Source organism: Rhipicephalus sanguineus, chromosome 5 (assembly GCF_013339695.2).
Source record: "Rhipicephalus sanguineus isolate Rsan-2018 chromosome 5, BIME_Rsan_1.4, whole genome shotgun sequence".
In the NCBI taxonomy this organism is placed as follows: domain Eukaryota; kingdom Metazoa; phylum Arthropoda; class Arachnida; order Ixodida; family Ixodidae; genus Rhipicephalus; species Rhipicephalus sanguineus.
In genome coordinates, this window is record NC_051180.1 from 88,052,933 (window position 1) to 88,077,170 (window position 24,238).

At 44.6% G+C, this 24,238-nt stretch overlaps 2 protein-coding genes across 2 annotated transcripts in view; one reads left to right on the forward strand and one right to left on the reverse strand.

Moving 5' to 3' along the window:
* LOC119394807 (trans-1,2-dihydrobenzene-1,2-diol dehydrogenase) overlaps positions 1-24,238 on the forward strand; it is a 175,160-nt gene that overhangs the window by 96,675 nt on the left and 54,247 nt on the right. The gene's annotated exons all lie outside the window — the stretch shown is intronic.
* LOC119393955 (trans-1,2-dihydrobenzene-1,2-diol dehydrogenase) lies at positions 4,436-23,146 on the reverse strand. The gene is made up of 7 exons (XM_037661157.2): positions 22,911-23,146; positions 18,132-18,243; positions 15,141-15,304; positions 11,904-12,156; positions 7,651-7,775; positions 6,280-6,430; positions 4,436-4,554 (listed from the first exon to the last, which is right to left on the reverse strand). The coding sequence occupies exons 1-7, from the start codon at positions 23,001-23,003 to the stop codon at positions 4,460-4,462; spliced, it is 993 nt and encodes a 330-aa protein (XP_037517085.1). The 5' UTR covers positions 23,004-23,146; the 3' UTR covers positions 4,436-4,459.

Consider the following 24,238-nt stretch of genomic DNA (forward strand, 5'->3'; position numbering starts at 1 on the left):
TTGTTGGCAAACGCGTTCCGCCGGTGAGGCCGTTGAGAGACCTTCACGGCGCCGGCCTCGCAACGATAGCGTCGTAAGGCGCTGCGACCGACAACAAAAAGCATGAGGCTCTGTTTTTCACATTCTATATTGCGCTAAAATTAGAGTCGCTGCTACCTTGTTATGAAAGCAACACTTCCTTGTTTTGCTTTTAGCCAGCGAGCCCCTTGCGGTGTCATGCGCTCTTTTCTCTATATCATAGCAACGACGCCGACACCAACACCGCAATGTCTGCGAAAGGAGCTCTTAAACGCCATCGCGTAAAACGCGGCGCCGGTGAGCGTACAGAAATGCGGCCGGTGTTCACAAATAGGCCCCCGAAGGTGTGCCGGTAATGCGTCTGCTTGTATGTACCGTTTTCCAATAAATTATATTCTCTCTATTGTGGGCTTGTTCGTGACCAGCCGTATCTGATATGGAAATGTGCTCTTTTATCGAGATCACTGGTCATTTTACGTTGCCATAGTTCATTGTTGCATGTCGCTGTTTTGCGCACGACCGTCGTTGTTGCCTGTAGCAACAGAAGCGCTGCTGTGCTAAGCACGTTGGCGAAGGCACAATTCCCGGCACGGAGGAAGGAAAACGATAGGAGGGAGCATTGCGCAATGGGAAAGAAAGAAAGAAAGAAAGAAAGAAAGAAAGAAAGAAAGAAAGAAAGAAAGAAAGAAAGAAAGAAAGAAAGAAAGAAAGAAAGAAAGAAAGAAAGAAAGAAAGAAAGAAAGTCACCTCTCGTTCTAATGGGATGTTTTTTTTTGCAATCTTAATGTAAGCACGCAAACATTCTCGCATTCCAGCTTCATCGTTACTAGGCAACCGTAGCCAATTTTACCTCAGCTCTTCGTGACCAGCAACGAAAATGTTGTCAGTCCTTTTAAAGAACAAAAATCCGTATCTACTGAACCACTGCGACGAAAAATCACCACTCATACCTGATATAGGAGCCCATGCAGCAGGGAAATGCCTAACCATCACTACTGTAAGGGAAACAAGAAAAGTTTATTATGACGGTCTTAATAAAAATAGGCCTACACTCGATCAATTTTGTCAACGTCAGCATCAGGAAGTCGAGGCGCTTTTTACGAAAAAGTGAGTTCCTTGAAAATAAATTTGGACGTACTACGAATACTCGTCCAGCGATATACAGAATTTTATAAAATGAAATCTAAGAGAACTCATTCCGGAATGTTTGTGAGGTGTAAAGGTTCGCTTTCTAAGTAAAACATTGTTATAGTCGTGTACAACTTTAAGGGATGCACACAAGCAGGCACCAGTTGACGCGCATTCCAGATTGGCTTCACACGCCGGACGGCCGGTGATCTTGTCGACAGGAGACGTGGCCGAGAACTTCAGTGATATTATTTGTTTTGTCACGGAAGCAATCAGCTGCAGCGCTTCGGTCATCTGGGCCTCTTCTGCCTCCTTAATGAGTACCCGACTATAAGTTGAGTATAGAGAGGGTGAATGTGTATTGCCTTATAAATGGCTCGGGAAACGAAGTACGCGCGTCCAAAACAATTGCATCAATCACTACAGCAATCGTTGATCTAGCTGGTATCCACCTAAGAATTTCACGCGCATCCTGAACACTTAGAAATAAAGAAGAAAAGGTATCCTAAAGTGGTCGCTAAACCTAAACGTAAAAAGTGCTAAAAAATGTCGGCGAAAATGTAGTACTAAAACAACTATAAGTACAATAGACTTGCGCGACCTTTAGCATTACCACAATTCTTCGCGAAAGAGAGAAACATATTGGTAATAAACTGCGATTCCGAATCGCGGATACACCATTGCGATAATTTTTCGTCACAGGGGTTCGGTACATACGGATTTTTCTTGCTGGTCACGAAGAACGGAGTTCAAATACTGGCTACGTTTGCCTAGTAAGGATGAAGCTGGAATGCGATAATGTTTGCGTGCTAACATTAAGAATGAGACCAAAAAAAAAAAAACGCGCCAATCCCGCACCGTGAAAACGGTGCAAACTGCGGAGGAGCGGAGCTGAAGATTCGCCTGCCTCTGTTGACGCTTGGCTTGTGTCTTGCTGAGTGGAAGCTGCGGGTTCGCGTAGCTTTGGTGGCGCTCGGCTTGCGTCCGAGTCTTCCGAAGCTGAGGGCTACCTCGCATTTGCTGGCGTTTCGCCTCCGCTTCTCTGCCCCGTAGATCTGCGTCTAACTACCGGCGCTGGCGTTTCGCTATCGCTTGTATATGTGCGTTCGACACTCGTACTATATCCGATCAATGTTTTCCTATCGTTTGGATGCTCTTTCTGACAAAGCCGTATGTCTTCATCTTCGTACTTTCGTATTACTCTCAGATCTATAACAATGTTCTTTTTGTGGCGAAGCAATTAGTACTGCTTAACGGTTGCGCTCTCCAGCGGCTCCTAGTGGGTCGTCCTCTTCTAAACGCCGCTCGCGCTCTCGGAGCCCGTGCTCTTGCCTTGACTGTCGCCATAGTGCATTGTCGTCGAGCGCACGTCCCCGGTCAACTACCTGATCGAACCCATCGAACCAGCTTCGGACATGCGCCGTCGAGGGCGCGACATAGTCAACGTGGAGCGCCTCAAGGCCTACTATGACCCACTCATAGTAACGAGTTGTTAGGTCGCCGGACGGCTCCCTTTTCGTACCCGGGGTAATTGTGGCGAAGCAATTAGTACTGCTTAACGGTTGCGCTCTCCAGCGGCTCCTAGTGGGTCGTCCTCTTCTAAACGCCGCTCGCGCTCTCGGAGCCCGTGCTCTTGCCTTGACTGTCGCCATAGTGCATTGTCGCCGAGTGCCGTCCAATAAACAGCTTAACATTTTTAATAAAACAGTCGCCACCTCGCCGATGTTTGAACTACTGCTTAGCTTAATCTTGGAAGCACTTTTTATTTCGCCTTGTTTTGCTGCGCCTGCTGTGAGATGGAGAGGGCGCGCACTGATATACCACACAGTTGATGAGGTTAAGTGCAGTCTAATAACTTTCACTGTATACATCTATTTACTCGTCATTGACGAGAGACCTCTCGTTGAACCTAAGTCAAAGGACACGTTTCGGTTTTTCAGATAACGCCCAAACATCATACGATAATTGGTGGTAGGTGCATACACAAAAATAAATACGCTGTGGGAATACAATACACTGTAGAGGCGAATCCAGTACGATGTTTTCCAGTAATGTAACCAACCTTTATTTAATAAAGAGCTATTCAATCAACCCAATAACATGCATATATTTATATTTCAGATGAGCATAAACAGAGAGTGTGTTCTTCTCAAGGAACAACCGATGAGCCAAATAATTTGACTGTACAGTCGGATACATATCCGTCTTATCAAGTAACTAAATTGAAAGAAATGGGCAATGCTTCACGGCATCCGTACGGTCCTATACAGAAACGGGCTGGCCAAACCTATATATATATACAATCGTTTTGTGGCCAAGTACTGTTCGTTGGTTACTTTCCGATTTGTTTTAGGCAAGCCTGGTTTCTTAGTAGGTTATCCCTTTAAAAAGAGGCTTATATATTCGTTGAAACTCTAGCTCAATATAGTCAAATAAAGAATAAAGATATATATTGTTTTTATAATCTGCGTTCTATCAGCATTCAATTACTTCTCTCCAGTAATAAAAATCAATATTTTAGAGTTTGGAAAGCGACATGAGGGTTCCTTAAAAGAACACATGTTGAATGTAAAACGCAGCTGTCGTTTTGTGTGCGTTCCGCCAAATCGTAAACTGAAGCGGTGCAACTTAGGCGGACCCAAGTTTGATAAACATCTTTACTGCATTAACAGAGTTCACCTATGCAATACAATTACGGCGGCATGTTTGGGAAACTCGCCATTGGAAGAAGGCGGTGATGTGGGATTCCTGATTGTTCGTTCTTGAAACTAGCGAGTTATAACATGTACACGGAACTACACGACATCAACAACAACACATCAATTCACACACCGCGCTGTGTCCTACGGCAGCCTCAAAAGCTTTGTCACCGGTTGTACTCTGCATTTCCGAATTCCCGATTTTAAACAACTTATTTACAGAATATTCCGATATTGTGTAGTTTCACTATATTGGCTTCGCGTGAACTTTGGTTAATTCATGCTAATCATTTATAGAGCGTTTATTCACTCTTAGTCGTGTAATGTTGCAGCGATCTAAGTGACTGGTTATAGATTCACTCACTTGCATTGCTGAATCTCACGAGCATACTTAAGGTTTTCAGTAGGGCAGTCAGTGCCGTATGGCGAGTTTAAGGGAAGGCGTCCGCGAAAGCAAGTCAGATAATAGCCCTGAAGGCTTCGTTGGCGAAAAGCCAGAAGGCTGGGATATTTGGGTTATAAAAATACACTAAGCGAGCCGAAAAAGCAGCAACTCAATGCTGTCAATCAGTTGATTATGGAATGTAACGTTCCCTTTGTATAATGGCACACTCTTAAAATTCAACGCCGATCTGTTTCAATATTTCGTCCAGCATTTCCGCGATGAGCAACGAGTCATGGTGTGTCATGCTTGGGCTTTCGAGAAGACCTGCAAAACAGTAAAACAAAAGTTTTAAGGAATAATTTTTTCAGACACAGTAACTAAGTAGCTTTTTTTGCGTTATCGCATGCACATGTCTTTCGGCAAGTGAGCAGATGGTTCACAAAATAGTAAAAACGATCTCGGAAACCTCCCTTCTGGAAATGATGAACTGAAGTATTTTACAATTCTTATTATATCATTATCAAATAAAATTGCTACATAAATCTTAGTGAACGTAGATTTTTGGTTGCAGCGCTAATTGACGTGTTGGTTTAGCTTGTTCGTATTAAGATTATGAGTCTCGTTGATAATTTCTGAAGAAAAAATAAGCACTCGCGGTACATGCATACGAAAACTTTTGAAGAGAAGAACTCCGCATACATTTATAATTGTTGTCCGTCACTTCAAGGTAATGAACAACTGTGACAGAATTTAACCGAATATAATTCCTCAGTAACAAATAAATATAAAGCTTACGGTGATGGATTTCTTTTTTACTGAAATAACAGCGGGTGCACAACACAAAAGTGACCCTTAGGCTAACTTCGCAGCATTTACTATTATGTTCACAATATCATTGCTCGAATGCAGGCTATCATGTCTGAAGAACATTTTTGTAGTCTAAACATGCATTTGTTTAAGAACGGCCTAATCAGTCAGTTTTGCTTTAACATTAAGTTATGTTTAAAGAACATCTGTATAGAGGAGTAGGTCGAGGAGTGACTGAAGCGGGCCTCTTTTCCAAATCAGACCGAACAAAACTAACAAGACAGTCCTCTCAAAAACTTGCTAACAACATAAAGTACTGCGGGCATTACGTCCTTTCTGGGGACAAGGCGAAAGCCTTTCCACCTTTCTTGCCCTTCACTGGACAATTTCCTTGAATGTTCTTCGTCTACGTTTTCGTCGTGTTCTTTTTCAGTGAGGCGCGCGGGTGGTCATATGACTTTAGCCCGTGTGACGCTAACGCCTTTGTTGATGATGCGGCTGATGAAAATGAAATATAGCTTAGCCCTTTTTAATGGGTTGGCAGCTTTCAATCACCCACCTGTTACCTAATTCACATGGTGTGTCGCCTCGTGAGATCCTACTTTCGTGCCACACAATATTACATCTGTTAACGTGACTCCTTGCCCGACATAATGACTGTACAGGGTATTTTTTTTTTTTCAGAGAGGTGTGAAACGCTGGCGTGGCTCTGTGGTAGAATACTTGACTACTAATAGGGCATATTAACTCGCGAAAAAGACGTGGACGAGAAGAAGGAATACAGGACAACGCTAGTATTCCTTCTTCTCGTCCACGTCTTTTTCGCTAGTAAACATGTCTTATTATTCACGTTACCAACTAGCCGAACTTTCCGCCTTAAACGTATTACTTGACTACCACGCAGAATACCTGCGCTCGATTCCGGCTTCAACCTGATTTTGCTGAGGTCACGTGTATTTGTGTGCCACACGCCACGGCCAGCGTCTGATGAAGCACGTGAGGCTTTTGACTTAAAAGAATTCAATGCTTAAGAAAAATGTCCGGCTATTTCGTCGATGTATGGGGACCTCCCAAGAGCATGCGTTCTCGTAGGAATGTGCCGACTAGTTTTTATAGACTAAGAGAATTAAGACATGTTCGCAGCTAAGCACTTCATTGTGCCGCGCTTTAATGTGCCGAAATCGCACTTCGAAGAACTCATGCGGTAAGCAGTTATAGTCGCTGCTTTTCTCGAACACTCACCTTCACGCAAACATCTCCTCACTTCCTCCGCTTCGTACCGCAAGCCACTTGTGTTGGGGAAGTTGTGGGGCACGGAAGTTGGTGGAAGTTGGATCTCGAATTTTCCCGCAGGCGACTCGACGCAAGTCGGCGCATGGAACGGCGGATGGAGCTTTACATGGGAATACAGGAAAATAATAATAATTATTGGGCCCGTTTTCCAACAACAAATCGTGCAGGTCGGCTACGAGCCACGTGAATTAGGCTGGGCTGGAAACACATATCGCGGTATAGCGCGAGTCACTTAGCAACATAAAAAAACCCCGAAACAAGCGCCGTGATTTGCAGTCTATTTCTTTTTTTTTATTTTGTACTGCCAATATTGAATCTTTCAAACTCGCTGTAATGTGTATTTTGTAGTTAAATAACAAGAAATAAAGTATACATGTCATCTTCACATGTCAACATTCAGTTGAAAATATGCTTTCAATGCTTTCGTACAAAAGGACACAATGTTAGCAAAGCTGGACAGCCAATGCTGATCGGAGCTTCTGTTGTCCAACCATCCTTAAATTTTGCTCCTTACGCCTGTTTCCCAATTATTTGCATAAAAAAGCCATGGCTGACGAGAAGACGCTGACGGGAGAAGATTAGGGTGGCAGTTAAGCATAAAGTAATATGCATAACAGAAAATTTAGACATACGAAACGCATCCGGCGTCCAGTCATATAGTGTTAACAAATGATTAGTGTCACTTTAATGAGGTTTAAAAGAAACTCACATTTTAAACAAGCTATTTCACATTATTATCTACGCCCAGTTAGACCACGTCGTGCTCAGGTGTTGTACTGATGTCAATACAGGCAGCGCTGTAGGCGAGTACTTGAACGTTGATGTCATTGTTTATACATGCATTCCACGGTTAAGTGTGCGGGTGGGCGGCAATCTAGTGGTGATTTCCCGCATGTGCGCAAGCCGAAAGAGCTATAAGCTTTAGCTCGCAAAAATTGAGACGCCTCAATTTGCCACAGTAGCCGACAACTCTTAACAGAACAAAGATGAATAATAATATCTGGGGTTTAACGTCCCATAACCACTATATGATTATGAGAGATGCCGTAGTGCAGGGCTCCGGAAATTTCGGCCACCTGGGGTTATTTAACGTGCACCTAAATCTAAGTACACGGGCCTCAAACATTACCCATTTTTGAGCACCTCGTGCAGAATGGATACATTTTATAGCACTCAGGATAGCGAATAGTTCAGCTGTTGTAGACGATACAACAAATACAAATGGCAATGCTAGCGCCGACACGAAAGTGGAACTGCAGCTAAAGTGCTATATGCGGTCACACTTTAAAGTTATTAAATATGGGTGAAATATTTACTTACGGTGATCTTGCCTTTTCTGCCAATGATCTCTGCTACTCCGGGCAACTTGACAACGCTCGACAAGGCAAACGTTGCAAGCCGACCTCCGCTAAATTCTACTGCAACGGCGACGGCTGTGTCGGTGCCTAGAAATTAATAGATGAATCAATTATTCAATTTGTATGAAACATTATTTATTATCTATAAGTAAATAATGAGGTCGGAACAGTTGAGCGCGCACACAGTTTAAGGAAACATAGAGAACAAACGTAAAAATAGGGGGAATTTATAAACAAGAAGAGACAACACCACGGCCTAATGCAAGAAAACAAGCGCGCTAAATACGAAACAACAATTATGGAAAAGAAGGAAAGGAGATGATTTTCAAGGGCTCGTTTATCTTTGTTAGACACAATATTAATGAGAACTAAAAGCTGGTTTAATAAAAAAAACTCAGTTCAAGGTCAAAAGAAAAATTAGGAGAAGGAATTGAAACGGTATGTTAAGTTACGAGAAAACAACGCAGAGCATGCGAAGGGACAGTACGTGTGACAAGAAAAATAACAAGATCAAGAAAATAGTTGCTATACAAACTTTGTATTGGCAGAGCTACGGTTCGCTGATTTCACTATATATTAAAGGTGTCATTATGGACCACTGCCGCTTAATCAAGTACGGGAAGACAGATTGCAGCCTGCAGATTGCTGAAAGTGTTGCAGAATAAATTGTTCTGACAATATCGGAACAAATGAGTGAGTCCACGTCTCACATTACGGCGCTGTGAGCGTGAGCAGATAACTCTAAAGTTACCAAAAGTATATATCCCTATCATGGATGTCGAAACCTTCACACAACTTTAAAGAATCTGAAGAGTAACAAAATGAACACTTGCTGATTTGTAAGTGAGAATTATAATTAGTCTTAACAGTTTTTAGGGTAACAGTGATAAAAGATGTAGTTGGTTTTAGGACAAAATTTACCAGTAAGATTGCTCAAGTTTGCTTGTGCTGACGCTTCTTGCGTTACTTCACATTCAGCTAAAATTTTGTCTGTCAAACGACTGCTTTGATTGCGGTAGTGTTACTCTTGCACTGACTCAGCAGCAATATTATAAGGGTGACAAGACTAAAGTAGAAACAAAACATCTGGCAATAGCTTTGTTCATTAAGAGAATATAAACCTAAAGAACGGCGGCAGAGGTGTAGGTGTTTTTCTTCATTCAAAGACATAGAATTGATTCACTCTCCTCAGTGCATCATGCAAAACTTTTTGTTGGGCTAGCTGGTGCATGTTAACGGAAGGAATAAGGCAACAATGAGACAAACACAAGAAGTGACGCGGACAGGCGCTTACTGATAATTGACTCTTTATTGGAAGGAAACACGTTTTTATATAAGCTCAAAATTTGGTAGCGCTAATCACATGGGTTGATATTCACATGCTGTACTTAAAGGGACGCTAAAGGCAAATATTAAGTCGACGTTGATTGTTGAAATAGCGGTCCAGGAACCTCGTAGTGCTACTTTTGTGCCAAGGAAGTGCTTATTTTGAAATAAAATCACGTTTTAGTGGCCCGCATCGCGTTAGTGCACTTCAAGTCACGCGCCTGAAAGCGGTATTTCGCATGTCCCTGTTGCCGTGCCCAACGTTGCCCGCCTTTACTGCGCGGCGGCGTGCTCTGTCGGCGTGCACCATTCGGGCATCCGGCAACATCACATACATGCGGTATTTTGTCGAACTTTCTATCAGAGCGACTTTCACGAGCGTGCAAAACACACGCGGCAGTACGCAATAATGAAACTACCACTGAGACGCGACCGCGTGAGCGAAGCAGGGCGCCGGGCGAAGCGGAGTTCGGCGAAAACGAAACTTTTGAACCACGCGCGCCGTTCCCCGTGGCAACGCCGAAGAGGTTTAATAATACGGAAAAGCGGGCTAGTTGGTTTTGCTGCATATTGGAACTTTAGCGCACACACACGAGGACACACAAGAAAGAACACTGCGCTGGTCCGTGTGTTCTTTCTTGTGTGTCCTCGTGTGTGTGCGCTAAAGTTCCAATATGCCAAAGAGGTTCTTTTTTCCATGAGTCAAACAGAAACGAACAAGCGGCATTTTATTGCGTCTCTTGATGCACGGAAGGTTCTTTTTTTATTACTGCTAGTTTGATACTAGCGATTTATTGTAGGCAGACTCTCATACGTCATCGGGATCACTTCGAAAATGTCCCACTCGTGGCGCTCATCATGTGATACATTTAGCTTAATTTCTTGGTAGGTAGGGCACTGCTGTTGATAATATTGCCGTTTTAGGAGTTGTCATACATTGAGCTTTCACTCTGACATAAATTGTTATTTGCCTTTAGTGTCCCTTAAAAGCGATAACAACTGTATTTGACGATGTACTTTGGCACATGTTACTTTGGCCATATGCACCACGTGTCATAGATCACAAAGCCATCTTCAAGTTACGTCGTCATATGCAAGCCAACACACATTTTCACTCTGCGGCTTCGTTATGATTGCGACGAACAGAAATCAGGCCCCTTATTTATTGGCTTCTCTTCTTCTCATTTGTGATTAATATCAGCCTAAGTATCTTAATTGCTTTGCATGTGGCAACTAACACTAGTTGTTATTCTATACATAGTCTGAGAATATAGCACCAATTATCTTGTAGAAGACGGTGCCCATAGCAAAGTGAATTGCGTGTAGCATTTTGCATTCAAAGCAGTCCACATGAATCAAGGCCTCTCTCTTGAGAGATGACCTTAAAGGGACCCTGCAACACTTTTTCAAGTAACCATCGAATGGCTTTATTAAAGGAGTTAATCGCCTCACGAATTCACCACCGCAATAATTTTTAGAATCCTTATCAACGAGCGGAGTTGGAGATTTGTCGCACGCTGTAATCGCTTTCTCTCTCCTCTCGTCCCGACGACCGCGGTGGAAGCTAAGCAGGCAGGGATGGCACAGGGGAAAGAAGTTACGTCACGCGCGCGTCATGACCTTTAGGGTGCGTGATGAAACGCGATCACTCTTTCCCGTAGTGATTCTTGAGCGCAAGTGCGGCAACTGTATTATGTTAGCAGACAATGGAGTGCCATGCCGGCGTGTGTCGGCACTCCGAGGAAAGAAGCGCACCTCTGATCTAAACATCTTTCTTGATTTGTGTCGGTCATGATCCAATAGCAGGCTATCTTTTATTCGACATGAAAAAGTAGGCTCCGGCAGCTCCAAGAAGAGTGAGCACCGGCCTGTGTATGAAAAGAGGGCGCCTGATAAAGTGGCAACTTCACGCTCCGCTTCTAAGCCCTCCTGGCCGCGCATGACTGAAAGGTATGGCTGAGATGTTCATAGCAGTGTCTGCTATCCCCAGGGTGTGTTTTCTCACCAAGCCCGAAGGGTGGTTCATGACCCCTTTAACCCTTTGAGACGCTATGTACACAATTGTGTGCACCACTTGTTTTTGCTATTTGTGTCGACTAGGGGCTAACAAAGAGCAAGATACAGTGATCTTTGCATAACTTAACCGCCTGCATAATAAGCTTATCTTCATTAAACTTCATTTTGCAGCGTACTGTTGCATATGATCACTTTGCTGAAGGCACTACCACATTCGACGTGTCGTTCGACGTGCCGCTTCCCGCGACCCACTTCAAAAGTATAATTTTTCTTTGCTCAACATGCACATAACGGAAAACGAATTTGCACAATATTTGTAGCCTGAGATTTCATTCTATTTATGCAAAAACAGAGCATGAATGTCTTCAGAATTAAATGATATTTAATTACAACGTGATTAGGAATTATTACTATAACACACGTAAATTAACATATTACAACATTACTTTTGTTGCAATATAATATCGAGTGCTTTGGGATAACATTCTGTCGATATGACGCATTTATAGACAGTTCTTCATAGGTGGCGTCTGAGAGGGTTAAGATGTGTCAAAAAAGAAGCCAAGAGATGGCGCGATTTTCAGGCACATGCACTCAAATTTGTCCGCCTGCTAGAGGAACTTATCAACTACCATAGACCGAAATATGTTACTGTTCGTTTTGGGCAAAAGGGGTCCAGTACTGGTTCGCAATATTGTCCCAGTTTCAGTAAACGAGGCTACTGTTCCGCAGTAGAATCGAAGCCACCAGCATTTCGATGTGGCATCGTCCCAGCAGTGGCCAAATCTAATGGTGATTATAATTAGCTGCCTAACAGAAATCGAATCATTCAGAATTAATTTGATAATGAGTAGCGCTAAGTTAATTACTCACCTTGGGGCGTTAGATCTCCGCACGCGCTGATCTTGACAGGCCGCTCAGCACCAAAGACCTGGAAGATGATGCTGGCGCAGTAGTTTCCCAACGTGAGCAGCACCGATCCTCCGAGCTCTTTGACGAACACACGGTTCAGACTGTCCATCGGATACCCGAACGTTGAATGCACATAGCGCACTTCTCCTATGGTGCCGTTCTTGAGGAGTTCCTCCAAGTGCTTGTAAGTAGGCAGGTAGCGGCTCCATAAGGCCTGCGTAGTTACGTGTCTCGGTGGTCACTATTTAAAAGCCATCTCTATTCACACTCCCCGACACTGCGTTTCACTAAGGTCACTCGAACACATAGTGCATGTGTAATAATATAACCACACTGTCAATCGTGGATGGACCACTCATGATATATCATCCTTGGCTTTAAATAAGACAAAAAGAAAGCAGGAACTTGTAACAAAAGCCACAAAAAATAATTTCTTTACGCAAACTACACATACAATAGCGCACAGTGTTTCTCGTTTCTTCCTTTTTTTTCCTATCTTTTTTTCCAGACCGTATACAGTTTTAACTGTACTGTGTTCTGCATGGCGTGGATACGCTTTACTGGCCTCCTGGTACAAATTGTTTCAGCTTCTTTTTAAACATGCCGCTGGACTTTTTACTAAGACATTGCCAAGAAGTTTCCTAAAACCGATAAGGAATTGCCGAAGGACAACAGAAAGAGAGAAATAAAATATTTAGGGGTCCGTAGGCCCTTCTCAAAAGATATCAAGTCGAAAGCTTTTTCAACTTCCTTACCTTTTAATTAAACCCTTCCGTGAATGTTTTCCTTGCCCTTCACTGAACCCTTCCTTAAATCTTTCATTGTCCGTTCATTGAACCTTCTCTTGTATCCTTTCATGAATAATTCCTTGCACCTTCACTAACCTCTTCCTTGAATATTGACCGTTGGTCGCTGTAAACCAATTGTAAACTCTCCATGGGAGTCTCTTACAATTACAGTTGCGAAGTGCCCGCTATACGCATCTGTAAGACAGTATACGTGCATCTACTTAGCTGCGCACTTTCTTGATGCTGTGACTGATTACGATAATGACGAATTATACCTTAGCCATATGTAGTGGGTGCGCAGCTTTCGAGCGCTCACTCGTTGCGCAATTCACATGGTGTGACGCCTGGTGGGATTATAAGCTTCCGCCAGGCACCGTTACATCTCTTAATATGAGTCCTCGCCCGGCGTATTGACTTTATAGGGTATTTCTCTAAAGCGGTTTTAAGCACTGGCGTGACCATCTGATGGAGTGCTTGACTTGCCCGCAGAATATCCGGGTTCGTTTGCGGCACGAACACTGATTTCTGTGATTTTTATGAAATAACGTCGACTTTTGTATTGCATAGCGCGCTTTTCAAGGTCAACATCTTGTGAGGCACTTAGGGCCTTCTCCTTAAAGAAATTTTAATGTGAAAATAGCTGTGAGGTCAAGTGCTACTCCACGCTGAAGCTGGATTGAATAACAGAGGCAGCGTAGGAAGATGAATGTATTACGGCGAGGAAGATGATTATAATGACATTGCCTCAGGTTTTTCTTCTGGAACCTCCACTGCATTCTGCAAAAGCTCAGAATGTTACTTTAAAACATAAGAGCCAGCAGGAGAAAGAGACAGAACCCGCACAAAAATAGGCTTGTACAAGTCTTCACCTTTCTTTTTTCTCAGTGTGAAATAAAGCTCTTTTCGCCAAAACATACGCAAGCTATGTACATTCTAAATTTTAAACAGTTGGAAATTGAGCCTCATTTTTTTGGGGCTTCATGTATGCCGAGTTCACTCAACATATCGCCTTTTGACTGTACTTCCGCAAAACGCTTTTTTCTGAGAATTAAGTGATAAACAAACTTCCATCACCTACATGTTCGATCAGTTACGTCTGTGCATCCTGTAACGTCTCTACCGGCGTATCCACCGTCTGTAGCAATGAATGGCACAGTATAATATCGCCCTCATAGTTTTGCCACGTTCTGAAACGAGATTTAGTATATATATTACAGCGAAGCTATATGGCTAGGTTCTGGCGGATCGCATCCGCGGACAAAACGGTACGTAGAACAACAATTTTCGGTGTCTCTCTCCTCTTGCTCATCGCCACCGCTTAGTATCGCGACAAGTGTCGCGATACTCGGCGGCGGCACTTCCCACCAATCGTTGTGCCCCTTTGTATCGTGGCCTAGAGATCGCGCTAGCGCTGTTATCAGCAGTTTCCCTTTGAACTTGCTTCGGGACGGACGAGTGTCGTTCGCTCGGAGCAAGAAAAGCGGGAATTGAGGGAGCGCCAACGCGCACAGAAACGCGAATGGGCGCGAAAGTGGCCTGAAGCCGCTACCGCACAACGTGCAGCCGCAGCCGCTGGCTTCACTGGCTTCAATCTTCACAGTAGTGGAGGTGCTCTAAATAGTTTTAGATGTTTTTGATGACGATAGTATACTCCGTCTTCCCACGTATTGACCTGACGTCCTGCCTTTTCAATGATAATCGCAATGGCACTTCTGGATGAGAGCTCTAAGCTGGGTTAGTCGATTTGTGTTCTACACGGCGAAGGGCACGGCGAACGATGCGGAGGGTACGATTGTTCTATGAACCGATATATTTGGAGTTGTATTGTTCGTCCTCTTCTCCTTTTACGCCCGTCAATTCGATATAATATTCCCGTGAGACTTCGCTGTTCAGTTATGTTGTTTTCATTGCGATGACTTGCCGGTTTTCCGAGCGACTCAATAAAGGTGTGATGTCTTTGTATAATCTGCGTGTACGACTGTACACGACTTCATATAAATATCGGTTGTTTTCTCAGTCGTCTCGATTGTCCCACCGTGTTTGTTAGATGTTCGCTACGTACAGCTCCTCCAGCAATGCATAAAAAAACAATAGCTCCTTTTGGGGCATATTTTATATCACCCTATGATAATCGTCATCTAGTTTGCTTGCCTTTGCTTATTTTAGCGCCGCGCGCCGGCTACTTTCTCCGTGTCACGAACTGCGTGTGCATAATATCAGCATGACATAATACTCTCGATAGGAAAGTATGAAGCACACAGTTTTCAGGAAAGAAAATGCAAGCAATGCAGTGATCATTGTTGAGTGGCTCCCTGAAGGGTGCAACGGTTTTTCAAGTGCGTGATGGGTTATAGCATAGTCAGCTATTGAGAGACTATGGTTATCGGTACACGCTTTCTGATTTACAAACCTCCATGAGGAACAGTTTCTTCTCCTTGGCCATCCGGCAGATCTCTTCGGTGTCCCGGCGGTTCATGGTGAGGGGCTTCTCGCAGAGAATGTGCTTGCCGTTTTCCAGAAGGACCTTCATCGTCGGGTAGTGGTCAGGGTGAAGGGAGCCGACGTACGCCACCTCTGCACACAAAGAGCCAGATTATTTTTTTCCCGAGCTCTGGGCAACCGCATACCTTAAAGAGGCTCTGCAACACTTTTCTAGGTAACCGTCGAACGGCTTCACTAAAGGACTTTGTTATCTCACGAATCGACCGCCGCAAAAATATTTAGAATCCGTCAAATACGAGCGGAGTTACAGACATTTGTCGCCCACTGTAATTGCTAATTCTCTGAATTCAATAGTCAATTTTGCGCCAAAATCACGACCACACTGAGATACGAATAAACACATAGACAGGAGAGCGCCCGTGCTGTCTATGTGTTTCTTCGTATTTCAGTGTGGTCGTGATTTTTGGCGCGAAATTGACTATTGAATTCAGACATATACCAACTAGCCCAACAGCGAGTACTATTATAGCTAATTCTTTCCTCTCTCGTCTGGACGAGTGCGCTGGAAGCTAAGCAGGGAGGGATTGCACCGGGAAAGGAAGGAACGTCACGAGCGCGCCATCATCTTAAACACTTTTTCTTTTTTTTTCTTCGATCGCGCCGCTTACTTTTAGTGCTTTTAGTGTGATCATCAGCGAGCGCGCGGGCACGTGGCGTCCTCGAAAAAAAATCGTTCCGTCCGCTAATGCCGGTTTCGCTTCACATATGCTGCGAATGGGCTGCGATTTTTGCACGGCGACTGGCGTGGCCGGTAAGGTTGCTTGCTGCCGCTGTTTGTGGTAGACACCGCATAATTTTTCAAAGGTAATATAACAATCCATGCGTTATGATATTCTTATGTTTTCATGAACGGAAGGGACATGACATGACATGACAAGAACTTTATTGGGGACCTGAGGAACTCGAATCTGGGGATCCGGAGGCCCCCAGATCAAGTTGGTGGCTCCAAGAGCGCCAGTTTTTGCCAGTTAATAGCACTTTCCAATCGAAATGTGTTTCGAAGTGCCCAACAGCGGTCATAACCGAAACAAACTCGTCGGCACAACATTAACGGCTCGGCCGGCTCGGAGCCACACGACGACAATATTGCTCCGCCACTGCGAACAGAGCAAACAATTTGCAGCATCTTGGTCGCTCGCCGCTGACGAGAGAGATCTCGAACACAGCTTTTAAATGCGAAGCATTTCTTAGCGAACCAAAGGCTCTTTGAGCGTTACTATCTATCTATCTATCTATCTATCTATCTATCTATCTATCTATCTATCTATCTATCTATCTATCTATCTATCTATCTATCTATCTATCTATCTATCTATCTATCTATCTATCTATCTATCTATCTATCTATCTATCTATCTATCTATCTATCTATCTATCTATCCGCCTACGTCTGAGTGCTCTCGTGGTCGCCTCCTTAACTTGGTATAGACCAAAATTGACATAGTACGCCATAAAGGTATAAGGAACATGACTGTCTGGTCGTGCGATGAATAACGTGGAAATTCTGTCGTGTACGTCATGAAACTGTTTCCTTCAGTCACGTGGGGACCGGCAGGTCTAGTGGGAGTAGCCGGGTGGCGAGGGGCAACCTCTGTGTCTGCACTGGACTCTCAATAAAGTTGTACTCTCTCTCTCTCTCTCTCTCTCTCTCTCTCTCTCTCACTCACGTGGGGCACATACCCGTATACCACGGGCCGCGGTATGCGGGTATGCGCGCCACAGGCTTTTCACAGTTTATATCTACCCAGGAACGGCGGTAACATGCATTCGTAGTTTAAACACGAAAACGTTAAGAAAATCCGGCATCGGCAACGTTGACACAACGAATGCAAAGAATAAATATCGAGATCCCAGTAGGAATCGAACCCAGGCATTCTGCGCGGCAGTACTGTATTCTAGAACAGAGCCACGCCAGGCCTTGAAAGTGCTTTGGAAAAAGGTTATGCAGGTGTTATGTCGGCCCAACGTCAGTGGTGGTTGCAGTGCTGTTTAATTTTGTGCCAAAGCAAGAAACATTACATCGCTATTATGTCACAGGGGTCATGTCGGGTTAACGTCAGTTATGGCTCCCCTGTTGACTCAGCTTTTATAACGGTGTAATAGATGTAAGCTTGTGACTCAGAAAGCTAGTTTCGGGCGTTGTTCGTCCCCGGAGGAATACGCTAACGAATGCTACGTATGATAACCACATCATCGCACCGTAGCGTGCAGCGTGCACTTAGTTTCGATAAAAATGACGTCTGTGCTCTATAGCGTGAGTGCTGACGTTACGTCAGGCCATAATTTACCCTCTAAACGCCAGTGTGGTCGACGTGCCTGGTAAGCCCACGATGTGCACACAACTACTCCATTTACAAAAACACGTCGAGCCACTTCGTAGCGTAATGCTCAAACCCAAGAAATTGCGGCGTAAACAGTTACTCGCCTGACTGCTTCGCATGAAACCGATTCGCGCAATGCGTGGTATATGCCGACCTTTTTTCCCCTCTCTCTCAGTGCGCGCTTTAGGTGAGGCTGAAACCGGTGGCAGAGGCTGCAGTTTTTGACAACAGCTTACCCTGCAAAACGCTAGCGTACCAGCGCACGATAAACCGAGGCGGAGAAAACGATCCGCCGCCCTTCTCTAAGCTTTGTTGCCAAACAACTGTGCGACATCGAGGCATTAACCTTATAATTTAATCTGTGAGTATTCTAGCAAAGTTATCTTTTAGTGCGCGTAGCGTTACCTTATACCTTCATGCGTCAAAAGCGCACTCATTTAAATGGACTAAGACTAAAGTATTTCCAAGGCTATTAGTATTATGCAAGTAGGACTCCGCATTCACAGAAAAGGGGCCGCAAAATGTAAAACGACACTGCTACAATTGATGTCCTGCAAAATGTGTCTCCTGTTTCTTACCAACATCCGGGTCTCTTGCGATATCCTCGTAATTAGAATACACTTTCCTGATTCGATGTAGCTCAGCGAACTTCTTGGCATTGTCCAAGTTTCTTCCAGCAACAGCCACGATCTGAGTACAGTAAGACAAAATAATAATAAAAGCTCAACATTGTTACTTAAATCACCATCGCCATTACAATCATACAGCATGAGCTCATTGCAAAACAGCAGCGCGCTGATTTCGAGCCAGGAATTATTGTCATTCTATTCTTCGTTTCGCACCGACGCTTAATAAAATGCGGTTTCATGGTTCAAGCGCACGAGTAATAGAGGATCCAGATCGATGTTGGCGATAAAAAAGCAAAGGTAATTACGCCATTCTAACACCACGCATGTTTCTTGCTTTCGGTCATAGCGGTGGTCAAATGGTTAGAGCGGTAGCATCCAATGCGGGAAGCGCTGGGTTCGGTTGTAAGTGCCGCCGGGCAGCATCGACTTTTTTTTTTTTATGAGGACAGAGGTACACCGGCCGGGTGCTGGGTGGTGTAGACTCATATCTCGAGAAAATTCTGTCTCTTGTTCCTTCTCTTCTTTGATTCTCTTCCCCCAATGATGCTTAACCGGGCTTTCTTATGGCTTCCACAAATATACATCGATTATACGAGGGGATTATACGAGGGGTATTATACGAGGGGTATACGAGGGGTATTCGTAAGGTAAGAACCGTTTTGCTGCGAAGAACAATACTTTTATTAGTAAACTATTTTCTGGCATTTTAGTCTCGCAATAACCATCTTCATTTTTCTTCATAATTGCATTAACTTCTGAGTACTTTTTCTAACATTGCATCAGCTTCTTTAATCAATCTGCATTGAATTTCGACGCCTGGCAATTGAATTAGGTGCAAGAGGTCAATATTTTTTTACGTTTTGGCGAAGAACGGCGCCACTGCATTGATTGTTTCTTTACGTTTAAAACATCGCCCTGCGTGAAAGATCTGCCGTCTATGGCACCTCATGCGGAGAGGAGACGCTACGCCCAACTTTCGTCGGGCGAAGGAGCATGAAGGGACGCCGGTGGGGGGCTGTGTCGCTCGGGCAGCAGCTGCGAACTTTGATGAAAAGGGCGCGGTCACAAGCGCTGGTGCGCGCGCTGTCTCGACAGACATCAGCAGACGACTCCTGCCCTTGTACGTTTTCTGCTCTCACCCTTACTTCGCGTTGAGAGCACAGACAGCATGAAAACAGCTTCGCTCCCTGGAGTGGTCGTATTCCCTTAAGCCCGCGTTTTGTAAATTTACACGCGATTGGATCCTAAAGGCGTTAGCTGTTAGCCTTACTTCATATACCATTACAATTTGTCCCTAGTGCATTCATTTCTTCGCTCTTGCGGCAAAACTGTGAACTGTTCTCTCTCTCTCTCTCTCTCGTTGCCTTTGGAAATCTCGTATTTTTCGATCTTCAAACGTTTTCTCCAATTCTGGTAAACTTCACTGTACATACATTTCTCCCCAAAAAGGTAAACCTATAGCCTTTGGAAATCTCGTATTTTTTGCGCTTTTATAAAGTTTCGTCCAATTGTGAACATTTTTATTGTGCATGTGTTCATCACCACTTTGGTGATCTCATATTTTGCGATTTTCTGAAGTTCCATCCAATTCTGGACATCTTCATTGCGCAGGTATTTTTCGCCAAATCGGTAAGCCTTTTGGAAATCTCGATGTTTTCGATTTTCTAAAGTGCTGTCCAATTCTGAACATTTTCATTGCGCATGCATATTTCCCCAGAAGGGTAAGCCTATAAGCCTTTAGAAAGCTCTTATTTTTCGGCTTTCTTTTCTAAAGTTTATTCCAATTCTGATAATCTTGTTTGTGCATGCATTTTTCACCAAAAAGGGGAGTTTTTTTTTTTTAATTTTGGAACTTTTTCGACCGCGTTTCGACATCTGTTGCTGTGGAGCAAACTTATCAGGCGAGCCATCAGCTGTCAGCGCTGCTATTTAAGTGCTCGAGAACTAGCCAAGCAGGCGCACCAAACAAGAAACACCAAGGGGGGCTTATGGAAAGGTTTGCTTGATTAAAGGAAATGTGAGGATATCCACCCGGGTGTATGTTTGGGCATTACTCTACTTGAAGCTTTAGTTTTTAGAGACAACATTCGAAAGGTAAACAGGCCGGCGATAGAAATAAGTACAAGATGACTGGTGGTTGGTAACAGAAAAGTAGACATAAAGCAAAAAAATAGTAGAAAAACTAAGGTTAACCTGCGGGAAGGCGCGGAAAGTTGGGCTGTGAATGGCCGGGGCGCTCTTAGCATCCATCCATACACTGTGTTATCGCAAAAACCCGCATGCATTCGCCTAAGCTGGTTGGTAGGTGAAAGCTATCTTCTTTTTCTTTTTCTTCCCTGTCGACTGTATTGAATCTGATCCCCCCGGCCTCGAAATATTTCGGCACCTACAGTGTGGTTTTGCGCTGCATTCTTGATAGGAGGAATTGCACGCTTCTACACCTCACGCACCTGTGGGATCGGCCTACCTATGACCAAGCGACGGTGTATTGTGATGATATCATCATTTCACGTCAGATTATGAGATGTCACCGTCACATCACTATGGCTTCCCAATGACGACACAAATTCTGGCAATTTGTGACGTCACAATGACGTCATGAGATGACGAAATACATGATGATGATCTTTTTCGCATCACTCGCGTTGATGCAGACAGTCACTTTTCGTGTTTGATGAGGCGTCTAAGGCGTTCGCCTTAACTGGAAGCGACCGTCGTCGCAAAATTTAAAAGCCCGTCCGCACAATGAACAAAAGCCATCCATGGCAAAAACCAAAAATGCTAGCGCTGCAGGGATGTGCGGCGTATTATCTTTCGTCTCTGGCTTATGCTGGTGACTTGTGAATTGAAACAGTTCCAATTTTATTCAAAGAAAGATTTAGTTTTCTGATCTATTTAGGAATGTCACCCTCGGAGATGTCGCGTCGATCATCTGCATTTTTTCAGTGATCGATGACGAGCGAAAAGTGGAAATTACCCTACGTCTGATAAGAAAGTCGTATTGCCGCCCTACTACCCCACGCTGGCCGAAAAATTCCGAAAATACCCTACAATAGGATAATTACCCTACGGTTGGCAACACTGCCGGCATCCCGTTTGCTGGCGCTAGAGATGCCGGCGCAGCGGCGTTCGCTTTGGCACACCGAGCAGCCAACGCTACGTCGCGACAAAGGTAAAGCAACATTGAGCAGTTACGGAACAACGGCAACGGTGCGCCATGACGAAAAGTGCATAGCTAAGGGCCATAACCGACCAAGAATTAAAGATCCGACAAGAAAGCTCGGAGGTGTGCGTATAGCTGGAATGGCGGACCCCTCTCCACTTCTTCAGGAGAGCGATGCTGTTACCTTTACTGGACGAGATTGCACACCTGATTTCCCGTTTTTTTTTTATGAGTAACCTTCATTCTTCACATTGACTCGTTGATGTGAAAGCCTTCACCGCTACACGATCCCCCATAAATCAACATTTGCAGTACACGCATTAGCTACAGGTGTGACCCTGCTTCCTAATTTCTGCGCGGTATATTTGCTTCTTTTAACTCATCGAGTTTTGTCGGCCATCGCCAGCTGGAAGTTTTCATACCAAGAGCACATGTAGTATGGTTTGATTAACGTAGCACGCAAAAAGTATTTAAGACGCGAGTACCATCGTCGCGTGAACATTGTTACGGTGTTTGTTTCCAGTTCAACGCCGAACATTTTATGTATACATGGTCCACATTTTATACGGACATATTGCTCCAGAGTTTTCTATCGCGGTTCAAGTAACCTGCGAAATGGCTTCCTCGACATTTACCTCTGCCCTAACGCTTGTTATAACCCTCCTCTTAATTTTGCGACGCATGCGCTCACTATTCCCGAAAGAAGCACCTGCCAGATAGGCCGCCACATGAGAGGCTCAGGTCGGAAGAGATAAAAATAAAGCCAGTATGGAATGTTTTGCTGGAAAATCATAGCGAAAATGTGATTTCACCATTGAAGTCAAATTGTGGAGCTCAGAAAGCGTTCATTTGAAAAGGGAGCATTAAGTGGAATGTCTGCCAAATACAGTGCAAGCTACAATTTCACGCTTTGAAGTTTCTGGCACCGTTCAGTGAAGAGCACAAACAAAACATACCGACATGTCCAGTGCGTTACACTTTAACTAACATACGGGGGTCGTAGTTAACATTGTCCTAATCCTACGGAAAAACTATAGCCTCGGTCTATCAAGGCGTTGACGGCCGCTTATGATAGGTTATTTCTCAAAATTTAAACGAAGACATGACAATCACCTCGTTGCGTAAGTATATGCGTTGTTTATCGTTGCAGTTTCGATCAACGTGTCTCCTAAGCTTGCAGAAGAAGAAAAACAAGGCATCTTCGTTGTCCTTGTTTACAAAATCTTTTAACTAAGTCGACATGCGGTGCCGCGTCTAGGCGATCGTTGCCCGAACCACGTTATGTCAGCCGTAAAGCTATGGCAGTGACAGGAGGGTAAGAATGAGACGAAGAACCTGTAGCACACGCGAACGTTGGAGACCTGAGGCGGAAACTAGAAAACGCCGTAACATTCCGTAGCATAATTGCGAGTTCTGATAATCTCGTCGTCAGAGATGCAGTCGTTGTGTATACGCTGTGTGACAAGAACACGTAGTTTGGAGTGGTGAACGTCATCCTCCTGCACCCTCCTCGAGAAGCGGAATATCACCGAATGTGCAAGCGTCTGTCTTCTAATCTTACTCACCTGGTGCTCATCCTTTGGCAAATTGTTGAGGCAGTCGACGAAGTCGTGGCAGATACGACCGGCGGCCACGATTCCCCAACGAGTTGGAGCCATGTTTCAAAGATCTTCGACGCACCCTCTTCCAGAGAGCACACACGCACGCAGCAGAACAGCCGTCCGTCCACGGCGTGTTTAGAAGTCGAACGCGCTTCCGGCCACAAAGCCGTGTGGTTGTTTGTGTTCATGGGATAAGAGGTGGCTCTTTGCTCTTTCCCAGCAGCCAAAGGGAGAGAGAGAGCGAAGCAAAGGCTCCGCAATGCCAAGTTCTTGGCAGGCGCTCTAGGTATTTTACTGCCGCCAAACTTGCCCTCTCCAGCCCCTCCCCCTTTTGTCGCATAGTGAAACGCGTTCCACCGGCGAGGTAGGCCATTGAGAGACCTTCACGGGCCGGCCTCGCTACGACAGCGTCGTGCGGCGCAGCAACAGGCAACAAAAAGCACCTGCGGCTTTGTTTTTGACATTCTATATTGCGCTAAAATTTTAGGCGCTGCTGGCTTATTATGAAAGCAAGACTTCCTTGTTTTGCTTTTGGCCCGTGAGAATTGCTGCGCCATACATTCTAGGCTTCCAGGCGGTGTACCATTCGCATGTTTTGCGCTAATATTGTCACGTGGTCGTGACGTCGACGAAGACAGCAGTCGGCGTTTGCAGGATGAAAGTGTTTATTTGGCCGAACTTGTGGCCCGAAAATGAGAACTAGAACTACAGCAATACACGCTGTACAATGATAGCGGCGAACAGGGCGTCGTCCGTCGATCAACTGACAAGCAGTCAAGCGCGTCGGCTTTTATACAGGCGCTATCGAACTTTCCAGCGATATCGCTGTTGGCGGCGTTATCTCTCGACAAAGCTGGAACATTCTCGTGCGGCGCGTAATCTTAACGGATTGTTCCAAAACAATCGCGAAGCTTCCTACACATCACGGCGGGGCTTGCGCAGTGCGTTGCCCACCGTCTTTGTGGGTGAAGCTTCAACGCATGAAATATAACACTCGCGGCAATATGCACGCAGCTGCAGTAGAGATATTTCTTTTTATTGTCATTTTATTTCTTCTTCTTGTAACGCCTAAATTGCGCACACAGCAGCAACTGACGTGTATGTAATAGAAAGCTATACAGCGGTGAGGGCACCTTCTATGTGTCCCGAACCGTATATATGTTGTCAATAAAAAGTTCGAGTTGAAAACAACGCACTTGTAACGGATACTCGAACATGTTCGCTCTTCCGGTGCATGCTTTCCTCTATATCTGAAAAGCACCCAAACTCGAATTAAAATCACCGAAACACCG

Coding starts and splice junctions, on each gene's coding strand:
- LOC119393955 (XM_037661157.2), bottom strand. CDS start 23,003: ATGGCTCCAACTCGTTGGGGAATCGTGGCCGCCGGTCGTATCTGCCAC. Junction 15,305..18,131: donor CGCAAGAGACCCGGATGTTG/GTAAGAAACAGG, acceptor CTTTGTGTGCAG/AGGTGGCGTACGTCGGCTCC. Junction 7,776..11,903: donor CGGAGATCTAACGCCCCAAG/GTGAGTAATTAA, acceptor ATTAATTTCTAG/GCACCGACACAGCCGTCGCC.